Below are 17,500 nucleotides of genomic sequence, written 5' to 3' on the forward strand. Positions count from 1 at the left end.
TTCTTTTTGACCAATTTGTGTATTTTCTTAAGGCAAAATTTCGTTCTCAGTTGCAACGTTTTTTTTGGGAGAGACTGAATAAATACAACATGAAACATCAAAATAATTGTTTTGAATAATCGTCATTTCAATATTGACCAAAATAATCCTGATTATGATTTTTCCCATAATCGAGCAGCCCTAATACAAATACATACACACACTCACACAAACACAAAGAAAGACCTTCACTCTCACTCACACACACCCACAGACACACATACAAATACACCCACTCACACCCACATATTCTCTCAAAAACACACACATACAAATACACTCACTCACATACACAAACACACCCACAGACTTGACTCTGCTGTGACAAGAGTAAAGGGTGCAATATCTGTTAAATTACACCAATTTTCGAGCCAATTTGGCAGATAATTGAGCACCGTTTTGTATTATTGAGTGAACGGGGGCCATTCCTGATTGGGTGCTTCTCCCAGAGATATGTTTATTGAACTGTGGAGTTAATGGTGGTCGGTAATGCGTGTGTCCATTTGACGACACTCAAACCTCTGTCTGTCACACGGTGAAACCACAGCCCTCTCTAATGAACCACACACAGGTGTGGGGACGTAGAGCAGAGAGAGGCGCAGGGATTTGACTGAACCAGCGTCTTTATGGAGACACAGTCAGTGGTCACCAAAAGATCGGAACACGGCGCTGAACGGAGAGGGGGGGTGAGAGAGCACCGTGTGACAGAGAGACACACTTCACACTCCCCGACTTTCTATGGCAGACGAACGGGGCAACAGTAACTGGAAATGTCACGGGGAATGGAACGGTGGTGCAGCCAGGAAACAAACAAGAGCTAATGAGAGGTGTGTTCATGATCACCAAATTGCCAATTAGTTTTAATCATAGCGGGATTGAGAACATTAGCAGCTGTCTGGGCCTTGTTGTGAAAAGCATACAAACCAATAAGTGTGTTCGGCTGTCCGAAATCACGCCTACCATCAGCGGCAATTAATGTTACAGTCACCGGAACACAAGAGTTCAGACATTTAGGTTTCAAAAGTAGATATTTTTAGCAAACTCCTTTACATCCACCATATTGACGTACATATGTGAATGTGAATCGTTCAGTGAGAATCCACTTTAAAAAGGAACTTTTTAAAGTGGATTCACGCTGAACCACTCACAGGTGTGGTTCAGATCTCCTATTTTTGTTGATATTTTTCTCCTATTTGTTTTATCTGTGAAGCGACCTTGGGTGTCCTGAAAGGTTGTTAAATAAATGGTATTATTATTCTTTTTTTCATAAACACGTCTTTTCTATCGGCTTGCGGTGATACTGTCAGTCAGTGCATGTGAGAGACATCTCATAACTCTTTACGTTGATGAACGCCCTCACCTCTCTCAGTGTTGGGCACGCCCAGGTGCATTGTGGGTATGGAGGGATCGGTGACATCACTGTAGTACTCCAGAAACGCTGCATCCTTCTCCCACGTCGCCTTGACGACGGGCACTGGGAAGCAGAGGAGTCAGGTAAACGAATGACTTCACGTGCGTGTGTGTGTGTGTGTGTGTGTGTGTGTGTGTGTGTGTGTGTGTGTGTGTGTGTGTGTGTGTGTGTGTGTGAGTGTGAGTGTCTGTGTGCGCGCGTGCGTGCTTGCGTGTGTGTGTGTTGCATCAAAGACAGTGGGCAAGTGGGACTATCAAATATCCCAGTGGTTATGATCTGCATATTAATTCAACTGAGATTAAGTACACAGATATATAAAATAAAAAACCATGGAGGCAGGCCCTTCAAACAGACCATAATGGCCCTCTAAAGCCTCCTGTGATTACTGAACCATGGCGGTATCAAACCAGTAGTCAATCAGGAGGAAGGCAGAGCCCTAAGGCACAATTTCACCTGAGAATCAACATCTCGTTTTTGAGATCAACATCTCAAAAACATGCTTCAAAAGCATAGATCAACTGCTTTGAGCTTCCAGGTCTGGACACACACACACACACACACACACACACACACACACACACACACACACACACACACACACACACACACACACACACACACACACACACACACACACACACACACACACACACACAGACAAACACACACATATCCACATTTGACAGTCCTAGAATGAACCCAAGCAGGACTAATCACATTCATATCTCACAGCTTGATGCAGTTAATGCGTTCATAAATGTCTTCCCCTCTAAAAGCGACTCAGGTGAATCAGGATCAGTGATCGTCACGGTCTCCCCGTTAACGTCTGTGGACACCGCCCCACTGTGATGTGAAGATTGCATTAATCACCGGGAAGGGACACCGGTCTACCACTTGAACCGTCACCATTCCGCTTTGAATTCATCCGTTGGTGGAGAGCAGAATCTCAGTAGCGGACGACTAGCACTGGGAGGGTGATTTTGCTTTTATGTGGAGCTAAAGCTCATACTTTAGAGCTTCGTGCTGGTGTTGTGAGGCCACACACCTCAACGCGCCACACACGTCACCCCGCCTCGTGACATGCTGGCGCGTTCTGACCCTCTTCCAAACAGAATACGGGCGGGGGATTATTATGGAAATGGTTCAATTTCAGCAGAGTGGCTGTGATGTTGCTTTGATGGGAAATTCGGTGCCTACGCGAGGTTTCGCCAATCATGCTAAGTAGAGTTCAATTTTGGGTAAAATGCAGCGATTCAACACATGGCGTGCCGTGGAATGGTGGGAAGTGAAAGAGTTTTGCGCAACCTTCCAAAGTAATAAGTGTAAGTAGATGTTGATTATAATAGCTGCCACCATTGAAATATTTTGCATCGTTTTGAAACATTGTCGGTCAGCAGGTGGAAAAGGGTTCTTATTACAAGCAACATTTTTTAACTGCCAGCAACCTTTGAAAAGTGAGCATTGGAATTATTTTGATGTATTTTAATGTTTAAATCCATTATTGTTAATTAACAATTATTGTTTGTTAATCCACCACTGTTTCAAAGTGGCTATGTATAATACCATTAAGGTGGGAGGTGGGCAATTTTAACACACACAAAACACACACACACATACACACACACACACACACACACACACACCTCGGTCGGAGTGGAACTTTTCACAAGTTTTCACGGCAACAAAAACGTCTTCTTTCTTCACGGGATCACCCTAAAAGAGGAACAGGAAATGACAACCATGAATTACAGGGTATAAAGATATACAAGATACAGACACACACACACACACACACACACACACACACACATCACATCTCCCAGCAGGGGCTACGGAACTGACCTGACAAGGAGTTGGATCCCACAACACGCCGGCTTGTGGGATTTATGGAGCAATAATAAAACTCAAGAATATCTCAGGTTGAATTACTGTTCCGGCCCTTGAGCACTTAAGACATGGACCAGACACAGTTAATTTCTTGTTCATCAATCTTACATCTTTTAGTCCATAAAAACCAAATCACAGCACACTTAAAAGCCACATTACCGCGCCTTAAATTCTCCAGCAAGGAAGCCCTCAGGTTTTACAATCGCTGTGTAATGACATTTGACCCAACTTCAAACATGGACCTTGAAACGACTGCAGCGTCCGAGGTTGGGCTGTTGCTCCGTTGGATGGAGGATGACTTGAGTCTGCTGACAAGCAGACTACTTTAATATGAAGTTATGAGCTTTTTTGTTCCAGGGGCTGCATGCCGACATGGATCCAGACCATGATTTACACGCTGTGGGGATTAAGGAGACATGATCCGGACAAACCAGACCTGGGACAAAGAGCAGGTTTCACTTGGACGATGTGGGACACATTACCGATGCTGAGATGTAGTCTTCAAAAATCTTTCAGACTTAAATGTCACTTCACGTCGTAGTCCCAGTCTCGGTTTAAGCTGCGTTTCCTTTGCTTTGAGGTTGCCATTACTTTGGGGTTTACATCATATTCCCCCTAAATCTGCTTGCTTGTGACTTTATGGGGAATTGCTATTCCCCGTGTTGTGCGTGGCGTAGCAGGCAGCACAGACAGTGACAGGTGAGCCTGCGCCATACCCCAATGCGTGCCGTTTAATTGACATCAAACACAGCTCTGTGATGGCAGCTGTCAGCCTTCCCTGTTTCCGTCACAGCTTTGTATGCAAGACAGACTTCAAAACAGTGTCCATCCTGCAGGGGTTTGACTTTTGAAAACAAGAGCCAATCAAAGTACGGGACATGGTCTAGATACGTCATGCCAGTGTGGATGGAATGGCCTTACGCATGAGGCAGGGTGCTTTGCATGAGTTTAAACTTAAATGTACTCATATATTTACTAATATAAATACACGTGTTGCTGGGGGTGCTAGTAGGGGTCCGAGCAGCGAAGCTGCTTGGTCCCATATTGTTTCTGTCACGTTTTATTTTTCTCTCAAATTCTGTAAAAGTAATACTGCAGCCTCTACCGTAAGTCAAAAACTCTTGAAACTTTCAGGTATGGTTAACAATAACCCCCTCTACCCAGAAACCCACATTTGTGGTACTGCACCCAAAGGTGCCGCTATTGTAAAAAATCATGAATTAGGCTTATTTCTCCGCACTAGATTCAGATCAAAGATTTACCAAAATCACCACTTTAGACCAAGCCTCACAAAAATCATCGAACAGAATTTGTTTTATTTAGTTCCATTGAAGTTGGAGCAGTTAGCCCATTTTTTATAAGACCATTTTGTTATTGTATAAAAAAAAATACCACTATTATCAGGTGGATACCAATACCCCCCACTACCCATAAACCCAAATTGTGGTACTGCTCCCAAAGGTGGCGCTATTTAAAAAAATAAAAATGAACTAGCCTTATTTATCCTAACCAGATTGACCTGGACTCAAAATTCTTTCATCGTATTAATCTCTAAAATCAGATGCATCTTTTTCACCCTGGTCTTTTACTCTAAAAATGTTTACTTTTCCTAGAATTTCCTAGAAAAGCCAAACGTCCACAGTCTCAACCCATTTTGCCTATATTACCATTTTGTTATTGTATTAACTACCATACGGCTATCATTAGATGGATACAATTAATATTGCACATTTTCAGATCTTAATTCTCTTGTTTATTTGCTTGGAGTTTTCTGGATGTTATGTGCTTATCGATAGACGTCTTCACCATGTGAATGAGGCTAAATTTCAGGTATGTCAGTGGCTCAATGGGATAATGCCTTGTACTGTTGATCCTTAGTTTGAGAGATTTAATCCCGATTAGACAGTAATGAACATGCTGAACATGACATTCGGCTATTGCTCTGCAGTCACCTGAAAGGCGAGGCACAGTATGGCATTAAGGGGAACATCAACATCATTCCTTCATAATTATTTGTCATATTTATAGATCTTCCAATAGTGTGTTCTTGACATTTTTTTCGGTTATATTTTTAATTGCATTCATAAACTTATACTTAAACTATTGCTGAAAGGTCTACCAAGAGATTTAGAACGTTTTCGGGCTCTTTTTCAACCAATTAGCATACAAATAGTCAGCACAGAAATAGACCTTCACGGTAGCTGACACTGACTTCACAAAAAAACACCCTTCGCACATCAAAATGTTTACCAAACTTTTTTATGTAATTGCTCTATTACCATAAAAATGCCTAAAAAAAGAAACGGTTGCAAACCCAAGAGAGCATATATATACACGAGGCCCTGACACTAATCAAATGCACTCGCTTCTCAACATCCGAAAGGGCTGTTGTCCTGTTTATGAATTCCCCCCAGCCTCCCGCATTTTTTCACATTTCACATCGAGATGGGATTCGAATGGCCTTCGAGAGTCTTTAATTCTCCTCCACTCTCACCTCTCCCAACCGCTTAGATCAGCTCGTGGCTCATTGTCAAAACGTTACATTGTGTGACTTTGTGATTCTCCTGAACATTTTCCATCACCTCTCCTTGCTCAGGGAGGTTCGTGTTCCAGTGGACGTACTGGTCACAGGGCGCCTGACTAATCTCTTTTTGAATGAGCACGATGCCTCTCATCCACAAACCAGCCAAAAAACAAAGCGCATAATCGCCCTTAAGGTACAAGCAGTCAACGCCAACAATATCCCAGAATCCCCAGCTTTGCCATCAAATCGAGAACAACACGAAATAAATCCCTTTTCTCGTTTTCCGTGATCTATATCCTCGCTTTTTCCAGGACATTTCATCCATTTGAGCCTTTTTTAATATGTTTCAAACTAATGGAAATCAACCTGATAGAAACCCAGGTTAACCACCAGGAGCCCTGAACATTTACCAGACCCCCGGTGATTTGGCTGCCCCAAAACACTACCCTGTCTCTGGTCTGACCCCGCCCCCCACATCCTGCCTCCATGTGTGTATCCCATTGCCACACCTTCAGGGCAAAGCCTATAAGCCCAGTGTGGGTCCGTTCGGCGCCATGTGCGTCCTGGTAAATGTCAGCCACAGCACCACTTGGCGCGGCCGCGGCGTTCCTCACTTTGTTTTTCCCACAGTCCGGTGAAGGGGCCTCACGCTGTGTCCGGGGGTCGGCAGCGGGGGAACGCCGGCCGCGGTGCCCCCAGGGCGTTGGTCCAGGCCGCGGACTGGAGCAACTCGTTTGTCGTCATCCTGCACCACAACACGTTGGTTCTGTTTTGACTACCTCTCCTTCCGTCGGTTTTTCTTCGAGCTACGTCTGCGTCTGGTGACAGCCTGGCGACAGCCGTCTCAACGTCCTAGTAAGTAGATTGGTCAAAGCCTGCTTGCAGCCTGCTTACAGCCTGGTTACAGTCCTGGTAACAGCCTGGTTAGAGCCCTCTCAGCGTCCTAGTAAGAGTTTGGTCAAAGCCTGGTGACAGCCTGGTAACAACCTGGTTATGGCCAGGTAACAGCCTTTAACAGCCTGGTAACAGCCTGGTAACAGCCTGGTAACAGCCTGGTGACAGCCTGGTTATGGCCAGGTAACAGCCTTTAAAAGCCTGGTAACAGCCTTGTTACAGCCTGGTTACAGCCTGGTTACAGCCAGTTTGATTCCAGGTGGTGTCCCTCTCCTCTCAGCTGTGATATCACTTGCGAGGACCCGGAACAGGCTGAACCAGCCGGGGAGGGAGTGAAGTGTGAGGGCCAGACACTCCTCGTTCCCATAGAACAATCATTTTGGTGGTGGGGACGGACTGTTCCATTCCGCCGTGTTTCCCGCCTTCCCGCGGTGGTTACCGGCGCTGACACCCTCCCCACCGCCGCCGACAGGAAACCCTTCTGAAAACTGTTCAGTCGGATCGTATTTCCTTTTTCTCTGCGCGCCGCGTTTTCGGGCCGTGTTCGCAAAATGAATAATTCATTCGTTTTTTGATTGAGGATGTTTTGACTTGAAACTGAATATGTATCAGCTGTCTCTTCAGTTGTTTGGTGTGGTTGGTTTTTTAGGGGCGGTAAAGCTACGGGTCGGCTTCACGCAGGTGCTGTTGATGCCATGTCAACGAATCACAGGGGAGGAAGGATACACACACACACACACACACACACACAACCAATCACAGGATCCATCACACTCTCTCGCTTTTACTTTCTTCTCACACTCGTAGACATAAATACCAAACACATAATTTACATTTAGAAGACACTTCTATTCAAAGCGGCTTACAACTGTTCATAAAAACATAGAGAGTCGACCACGCAAGGCGACCGCCAGCTCGTCGGATTCAGTGGGGGTGAGGCTTTAAGCTCAGGGACACCTCGACACTCAACTTGAAGGAGCCACCCGCTCAACCTCCAGAGCTAAAACGACCCCAGACACAAAAACACACATACACACAGACACAAACACCAGCCACAAACACACATCTCAAAACTTTCTCTCCTAGCCATACTTTAGTAATTTGGGTAATATTTGCACAGGCCCAGCCTATAATAAAAAATAATGACTATACAAAGCATCACTCACACTAAACTATATCGTAGTGTGATACTTTTCATCAGGGCCCAGACATGCCTTGGGGCCACAACATTTGAGGGCCCCTACAGGGACGTCCACAGTTGGTTTAGTTCAGTTGAGAGCGAGGACCGTACAAAATAATAATACACGTGGTGCACAAATACAACAGGTCTTTCATCTGCTGTCCCTAGCCAAGGTGCAAATAAGGCTTCCGTAAAATACATCAACGCAAACGCAGAACAGGACATGCAGTTTTGGGTTCGTTAAAAAGGACACAGAGTTGTTAAAAACAGTAGCGGCGAGGACAAAGAAACACACAGAACGACGTCACCAACATGGAGACGATAACACGCAGATCCACACAGAGAAGGACGTTATAGCAGTGCAGTGGTAACATGTGGACCTACGCAGTCTGGGAGGGGGGCCGTGATGGCCGTGGCACAGTGGGCCCCGGGTCTGGAACAGAACTCTGGGACGTCCTGGAGCTCCGGCCCCCGCCCCTCGTCCCAGATGTACAGCGCGATCTGCGGAGAGCAAGGGTACGAACGCGCTGATGTGATCTACTGGTACGCGGTAACATGATCTGCTGTCTACGACCAGGATCTAACCTGTGTTATAATGTTTTACATGCACAATGCACATACACAATGTTTTACAATGTAGCACGCATTGCACTGCAAAGGTTGTGATTGAAGTGCTCTGTACAAATCGGATTGAGTCGAGTTGCACCGCATTGAATTGAATTTGTTTGAACGGACTTGAATGAAATGAGTTTAAAAGGATTTGTGCGTTGGAACTCGAGGCTGAACAGCATGAATGTGTAATTTATGCTGCCTCTTCTCTCCTACTTTGATGAAAAACTCACAACATAAATGAAGTGAGAAAGTATTTGCGTGTAAAAGCCTAAGGCACGGGGGTAACATTAATGATTTATATTAGAAATTAAAGAAATGCTAACAAAATTGCATTGTACAAAAAATCAGCTTTTCAAAGATAAATACACAAGGCAGTAAACAATCAGAATTGAAATGTGTTGAACCCACAATTGATGAGCCAACTACAGGTGAAGCACAAGGAACAAAAGGAGGGGAATATGAGTAATAATAATAACGTTAACACCAAAACGACCAGACCAAAGAAAGGACAGGGATTCATGCGACATGTGCAACCCTACAAACACAAGCCACACACTTTAGACACACACATACCAACACACACCGACACACACCTTTGAGTTAAACCCTAATGACAATTTAATCCCACCCATACAGTTACAGACCCATTTTAAGTCCCCTCTAAATCCAGCAGAGCACATTCATAACCACAGCCTGTCCTCTGCAGTGGGCGTTCTGATCAGAGCTGCTCTGCAGAACGACTCAGAGTCTTCATGAGGCCACCCTGATGAAGAGGAATAGACTCTTTTTATGAAGGGATTGAGCACATGGCAGAAATAACCGTGTTTAAAATATCCACTGACGCAATCTTTTATTGTCTTCTACAGTTTTTATTCTCTGATGCACCCCCCATATGGGATTTGAAGTTGTTTTGGTTTTGGTTTTTTGAAACAAGGCCCTCAGGGGGGGGACGTATCATGGATCAAATCATGCCACCAACTTTACTTCAAAGTGTTAAATGGACTTCAAAGTGACTACAAAACACTCTTCTTTCCAAGTGTTGTAAATAAATAAGGTTTAATTAGCTGTGTTGTGGTCCACTCCTGGCCAGAAACTGTTGAAATCCTTTAAAATGAGCCCTTTCAAATCCGCCTCCCTCTTCACACTGCCACTCTGCTTTGGCGACTGATCTGAACGAATCACGATATGTCCTGCCCTCTGGGCGTGCTCCAATAAGCACAGCTCCCATATGCAATATCGTTTGGGTCTTGTTGGCACGGGGTGTGCTGTCTAGCTGGTATTCAAAGGCATGAGGAGAAGCATTTCTGTTGAGACATATATTTGGGTAAATGGAAACTCTGATTAGATGATTTGATTCAAATGAGGCTTAACTCAGGGAATCGGGGTAATCGGGTAAAACATGAATTGAATTATGAATTTAGACTTCAGATGTCAAGATTTGCTTTCAACACACACACACACACACACACACACACACACACACACACACACACACACACACACACACACACACACACACACACACACACACACACAGACCAAATCAATGTGGTTGAGGATGTGGAGATGAGTTTGTACATAACTCATCGTGACATGAACTACGGCGGGGAGGAGAGGCTAATGGAAGACTCTGAGGATGTTTCCCCGGGCTCTGTGGTCTCGGAGCAGGGGCAGTGCCACACTATTAGCCGAATGCTATTCAGACAGGGAAGATGATTGAAAGATGTTCCACCACACACACAAATGACGCATGCACACACACATGCGCACACACATTCATAGAGACACACACACACACACACACACACACACACATTCATAGAGCCACAGACAGATATATACACACACACACACACACACACACACACACACACACACACACACACACACACACACACACACACACACACACACACACACACACACACACACACACACACACACACACAGACAGATACACACACACACACACACACACACACAGTACCTCATGTTTCAGGTCTATAGTAAAGTCAGACTTCAGAGGGGAATATTGAATCCTTTCGGCAAGTCTGAAAAACACAGAAATAAAATAAAACGAAATGCAGTCAATAGAAGAATGATGAACATGCTCCTTCCAAAGCGTGCTGCATGTCTGGCTTGGATATTCTTTGGTCAAAGTAGATCAGGTTACATTTGTTAACCAATAGTGCTCTGGTCTGACAGAAGGCTAAGCCCATTCACACAGGAGAGATTCATTTAGGAAACGTCCGTAGACATCTCCTCGAGCTTTGTGCAAAAGTGTATACAAGCACACTGTTTCAAGGACAAAACGAAATGTGCTCTTTCAGAAAGAAGGAATGGTAGACGAGGCTGAAGGCAAAACGATCAAATAAAATCCATTCATCACTCAAAACCCATTTTTATTCAGGGTCACGTTTAAAGGATATTCTCACTTTCAAGTGTGCCCCGATTATAGGGCAAGGTAAAATACAACGGTAACAAAAATATGAATACAAATAAATTGACATGAACAGATAAATGGATAGTCAACACGGAACAATGATTCATAAATAAGGCAATCTTCAGCTCAAAAACACCCCGCACAGCAACCCTCAATTATGTCAATAATTCACACTTTAAAATCCTTGAATAAGGGAAACTACAACATCCAGTTACAGAAGGCTTTGGATGGTATTCCAAACACAGGGATCTTCAAATGAAAGGGCAGACCCCCCCAGCTTAGGATACTCCCCCAGGAAATATATATATATAACCTCGAGCCCTTGCCGGCAGTGAGCTGTCCCAGCTATAAGGAGGGAATGAAGAGATGGGGGGAGATGCTACGTATCGATGACCTGCAGGTGAAGCTCAAGGTGTTCCGTCCTCTCTGCTTGGCCCTGTCCTCAAGCCGTATCCCTTACAGATTTAATAAGTGCTTAAATGATCAGTTTCAAACGTTAAAATTAGGTAACGCTCATCATCAAAAATGTGGCTGTTGCATCTAGAAAGTATCATAACATTTCTACCAGTCGTTATTCTACCAGTAAGATAGAGTCTCGATAAAACAGAAACTAGCTTTTTAGATCCTGACCAATCGTGTGCAGTCTGTCCATGAGCAGGCTGGGATCTGCAGCATCAGTTGCTTTTTGAAGATCAATGAATTGAAACACACTTCTGTTCGCTGTCATAGCACTGGCAGAAATGAAAAAACCTGATTAGATCTGTTGAAAGTCAAATTTTCGTCTAGGATAAGATTATTGCATATTTGCAAGAGCTTCCTTAGCCAAGGGTTTTGGCTAAGGAAGGCATTTTGAAGTTGGCATGTAATTATCCTTGGTTAAAAATATCACAACTCTTAAGGAGCAGACATTAGGAATGTCAGCAGGGAAAGTTGAATCCAAAGTATGAGTGATTGGATATAACAGGGCCTCCCATAGCAGTCTTCTTGCGTACTTCAAAGTATTTCCATAAAATGAATAATCTCCTTCTTTATAGGTAACATTTTAAAAGGCCAAATCAAAAGGGGCCTGACACTCCATTCACATTTATGTCTAAAAGAAACATCTAATCTCAACATCTACAATCTAACGCCCCGTCACACATCAGGCTTCCAAACCTTTGGTTTATCTTTGACCTTTGAATTTAAAACTGTGCCTCACGCACACAATTGCACCTTTTCAACCGACAGTGCCAGCTCAACTCGCATCGACTCGCCCCGCCTTTTTTTGCGATTCGATCGCCAAAATGAGGTACCTGGTACTTTTTTAATCTCACCTCCGTCGAGGTTCCAAGAGAGCTGATCCAATACTTTTGTGTGACGTAAAACAGGCTGCTGGCCGCTGATCGGCCACTGGACGAATAATGACGAGTCAGACGTCCGAGCCTGTCACCCCTCGCCTGGCATCTTTAAATACTAGCATCAGCGTGCAGTCAACAATAGTGATCGATTATTGAACATGGCAGGATCAGCGCACAAGAACACGCCGTGGGCCGTGACAGAGGCGGAGACACTCCTGTGCGTTAACCCTGCCTGTTTATGCGTCGCGGTTTCGCACATGCGAATGACGACCCGCCCACGTAGAAGAGGTACTTTCTAGATGGAAACACGACGTGCCTGGAACCAAACCAAGTCGTGCCACGCTAGGTCCTAGCGAGTTGAGCTGGTACTGTCGGTGGAAAAGGGGAAAAGGAGTACTGAATTGGACACGCCATGTTATTTTCCGCTTGGCTAAATCAGCCAGTGAGTGACAGACTTCAGGAATACACAAACGCCCGCTGGCTCGGTCACAATGTGTTTAGCGTTTCCTCCCCGTGTGAATCCACTCGTTCAACCTTTTCCACCAACGTGGTTCCAGTGCTGGTGGAAAAGCCAGTGCTAACCTCGAACTGGTTCTTGGCTTTTACACATTAAGTATGGAAGTGTCCTTTTAACGCGTTCATTTTAACGTCCTGACACGTCGCTAGGACAACGGGGTCGTACGCTCTGACGCATTGAGGTTGCCCCTACTCTAGCCCCTAAAGCTCGGGGAAAATCAAGCTGGTTCTTGGGGGGGTTGGCGTGTAGAACCAGCACAAGCACCAGCCCGGGCCCGGGTCTGCGTTGGTGGAGAGGGGGCCGAATGCTGCACTGCAGGGACACTTTCTAGCCCGTAAGTTACGAGCTGTAACTGGGAGTACGTCGATCTGGTACGAGTTCACTGGTAGTGACGTGCGGGGTTTGACTGGCTGTCGACCGTTCCAGGGGCACTTTCCCGGATACAAGGTTGTGAAAACACGGGTAAGGGGTTGCCCGGAAACAGACCTGCATTAACCTGCCATTGGGCCCTGGGGCTGAGAGGTTTCGTAGTCCCCCTGAGAGAGGATCTTACAAAGAAGGGGGGGGCGGCTGACAGTTGACACTGTGGCTGTGGTGTCAAGGGGCCACTGGGCCCACCTACCACAAGTGGCCCCCTTTATGTCTTGGCTCCTGATAGGCCTCTGATCTTTCCTTTCATGAGCCAGTATAAAAAAAATAAAAACATTTCCTGCAGCTCATGATTGGCCCCCTGATGGTCGTAGATCCCTGGGGCTTCAGCCCAGGTAAGCCCGTGCATTAAGGCGGCCTCGCTCACCTGTGGAGCAGCGGGGTGCTCAGCACCCAGCCGGCCGCAGGGTCGGGGTAGCCGAAGGACGGGGGGTCCTCGGAGAAGGCGTAGTGGTGGATGATGGTGGCCTTGTTGTCGTGGAGACGCTTGCCCAGGAACCATTCCTGAGGGCAGGGAGTACAGGGGACACTATGAGGGGGAACGATGGGCGTGCTCCGCGTGCGCTTACAGGCCTTCACCACCAGGGTGGGCCGGGAGGGGCGGGAACAGGTGCAGCTCATCAAGCTGATTGGCTGCAGGGTCTGTCGGCCAGTGTCTCTAATTAACGTCATGAGCTACACCTGTGTTGGCCCCGCCCACACCGCTGGGATGAAGGCCAATTAGGGTCGATCACTATTCACTATTTTGTAACAGACAGTTCTGATTGGTTCAAATTCAGCAAGGCTGATATAAATATGATATTGTATAATTTGAGTTGAATCTTTCAGGGGCATTGTTTTTTTAATCTTGTGTTTTCAGTCGGGTTGATGGGTCGGTTAGCCTTAGTTAGCCTGGTGGCATGCTAGTTAGTCTGACGTGCGTCTCACCTTTCGGGCGTCGTGTCTGTTGAGGACGTGCAGCAGAGACGTCAGCGTGATTCTGGTCTCCTCCTCCACAAACAGAAACCAGGCTGCTGATTGGCTGAAGGACACTGAGAGGCTGGGTGAAGACAGATGGTCAACCAATGAAAAATGAGAGTCTACTAATAGTTTGTGATTCAATACTCAAGACGAACACAAGCCTGGTGACACCCAGGTAATGTGTTATTGCTCGTTATACAACCATTAGTCCAGACCGGGTCATTTGATTGGACAAGAGGGAGCGCTGATAAAGAGTATAACAGCACTGGGTCTTTTAACGAACCCTGCTGTACATACACACCACACTCCCAGCCCTGTGATGTCGCCTCATTACGATTCGGTCCTGCTGGTGTTACTTCGCACTAATTCAAAGCAATTCAAATCAAGCTAACGGCGTGAACCTCAGTCACCGATGCCTCCTCCCTGGTTCGACGACTAGCTGTGGCTCAGTTCTTTGTCTCGGGGGGCGGTGTGTTTGTGTCACTCACTGAGGCAGTGCCGGGAGAACGCTCCAGTCCCCGTCGTTCTGGGAGAGCTCGTGGAGCAGAAGGACCACGGGAGCCCCCTAGACACACGACACAAGGCCGCGCGTTAGCCTCCACCACAGAGCAGGCCAGCAGGGGAACAATGGGAAGACGGTGAATGCTGTCCAATGCATATATACATATGGGGGGGGTCGGCTAAGCTCAGGAGGTAGAGCAGTTGTCTTGCAACCCAAAGGTTGCTAGTTCAATCCCCAGCTCGTGTACCTCAGGTTTAAACCGGAGGAAATACAGGCAGTACAGCCAAAAAACATACACCATGATGGGAAGGGAGCTCTGAGCTGGCTTTATTGTTATGTATTGACTGCTTTGGCCTAGTTTTGTTTAATCCATGGCGAATTACAGAGAAAAAGACTGTTCAGCTGAAGACCATTGTTTGTTTTATGTACCGTGTGTGTGTGTGTGTGTGTGTGTGTGTGTGTGTGTGTGTGTGTGTGTGTGTGTGTGTGTGTGTGCGCGCGTTTGAATGTGTGTGCATGCGCTTGTTTTGTGTTTTCACACAATTGTATTTGTGTGCGTGTGTGTGTGTCATTAATGTTTTACACTAACACTGTGCGAAGACTCTGTTCCTGGTGACACATTCATTATTGATCTCCAGTTTGATTGAAGTTGTGCTTCCCTGTGATCAAAGGGGAAGCAAGCCGAAGCGATTCTGGCGATAAACTTTCAGGCGTGTGAAGTTTGTCGAACTTCGGAGACTAGCAATTGTCACCAATAAGAAAAAGTGATACCTCAGAATCCGCCACCAGTGGGAGAAATCTCCATAGGCCAACCGGATGAGCCCAAATGTGGACACTGCTCTGATTTAATTGGCCACAGAGATGTAGTACTTGCTGGACCGACCCAAAGAGACACAATGCAGTGAGCTCCGATTCAATGCGCTGTTTCAGCAGCACTTCCACACGCAGGGCTGGATGCAGCCATTAACAGAACACACGCACACACACACACACACACACACACACACACACACACACGCACATACACACTCACACTCACGCACCAACCCACGCACACACACTCACCCACACACGCACACAAACACACACTCCCCTGCACACAAATACACACCCGCTCATGCTCACGCACACACACATACACACACACTCACCCACACAACCACATACCCACACATCCGCAGAACTTACACTTCTCCATAAGCTCAAAGTATCCAGTCAATTATTCAGCAAATCAAAACGAGTTTTAATGGGAAACTAAGAACCGCGTTCTTCACAAAATAAATACGCAGAGAAGAGTTCTCTCGAGCCCGGCATGAATGAAGAACGATCTGCGGTCTCTCTCACGCCTCCTTAATTATAATATCCACTTCCATGTGCCTACCAGTATGTGTGTCTTCCCCAGGAACTGTTTGTATTCCCATTCAATATGCAGATCGTATTGAATCCATATTCCAATCTGAATGACGAGAGTATCTAGCCCGTATCGCACTGGATGTATTTAATCAGACGTAATGCAAAAGCAGCAGCAACTTGTTTACTCAGAAGTGTAATCATGGCGGGGGACATTTTATTTGTATAGCCCTTAATAACAGGGCTATACAGCCCTCTGTAGGGGCTGAACAGGCCGTGTCTTATTGTGTATCACTCTCCTTGGTTCCAAGTGTGCTCTATTAACGGGCGTTCGCACGTGGACACAATGAACACCCCGAGAGCCCCAGGCCCTCTCTCCAAGGAGAGCGCGATGAACACAAAGCATGCCTCTCCTCTCCTCAATCAATCCCCCAGAAGGGGAACTGAACAGGTACGCAACGACTCAATTCTCTGGACACATTTTTCACGAGTAAGGGTTAGCTTCAGAAACCAATGATCGAAAATCCACTGCTGGATAAGTAGTGGTTATGGGCTTAGAAGTAAACTTCCTTAGAGTTTAACGTTACGCACGTAAAGACACGCTTTGCTACACACCGACCCAAGGAACGGAGATTGATAGAAATAACACGTTTTTGCGCTATGGGCGCTGTGGGCAAGTAATACTATAATAACAATAATCATAATGATATTAATGATAATATTGTAGCATCACCTGTCCTAACTGGGTGGCTTGCTGGAGAATCTCCTCCCTCCTTTTGAGAGTGAAGGGAATTTAGCGAAGGACATGTAACCAATTCAGACGGATTGAGCATAAAAAAGGTTGACTTTAATCCTCAATGACAGGGTCACTCCCATCATCCAATAGAGTTGTTCCGATCGGCGAGTAGGCATGGCTATGCACTGATCCGATACCATCGCGTGACTAGCTCCTTTATTACACAGATAGAGAACATCACAAACATGTGCAGTGTTATGCTGCGTTCGTGAATGATAGGAGGTGGAAAGTTGTACGCATAACTACAAGAATACAAAGTTATTATTATAATTATAGATCATAAATGTAAATGATCTAGTTCTGAAAATATTTATGTTGTCAACAGTAAGTGAACCAGCTGTACATTGCTGTCACGGTAAAAGAACCCTTCAATAAGAACATTGGCTATTGGTAGTTACAATGCTAAATGAAGTATCGGTATATAATTGGTATTTGCTGATACTCAGGTTCAGGAATCATTTTCTGGAAGGAAAAGATGGATTCGGCACATCTCTACAAATTAGACCTTTGTTATCAGACCATAGCAATCAGATCACAGTGCAATACCTGTTAAATGGTATTTGAATCAAGTACCTTCCCTTTAGGCATATCAACCTAATCAAAACAACATGGTCGACTC

At 45.6% G+C, this 17,500-nt stretch overlaps 1 protein-coding gene across 1 annotated transcript in view; it reads right to left on the minus strand.

Moving 5' to 3' along the window:
• Nucleotides 1-1,332: 1,332 nt before the first annotated feature.
• The window catches only part of b3glctb (beta 3-glucosyltransferase b), a 19,908-nt gene continuing 3,740 nt past the window's right edge, over nt 1,333-17,500 (minus strand). The window contains exons 5-11 of the mRNA XM_030362243.1: nt 14,722-14,798; nt 14,201-14,312; nt 13,641-13,777; nt 10,535-10,598; nt 8,320-8,436; nt 3,094-3,163; nt 1,333-1,513 (exon numbers count right to left, since the gene is read on the minus strand). Of these exons, the coding sequence (XP_030218103.1) occupies nt 1,368-1,513; nt 3,094-3,163; nt 8,320-8,436; nt 10,535-10,598; nt 13,641-13,777; nt 14,201-14,312; nt 14,722-14,798 (723 nt within the window). The 3' untranslated portion in view covers nt 1,333-1,367. The remainder of the gene's footprint in view (nt 1,514-3,093; nt 3,164-8,319; nt 8,437-10,534; nt 10,599-13,640; nt 13,778-14,200; nt 14,313-14,721; nt 14,799-17,500) is intronic.

Source organism: Gadus morhua, chromosome 7, assembly GCF_902167405.1.
Source record: "Gadus morhua chromosome 7, gadMor3.0, whole genome shotgun sequence".
Taxonomy (NCBI): Eukaryota; Metazoa; Chordata; class Actinopteri; order Gadiformes; family Gadidae; genus Gadus; species Gadus morhua.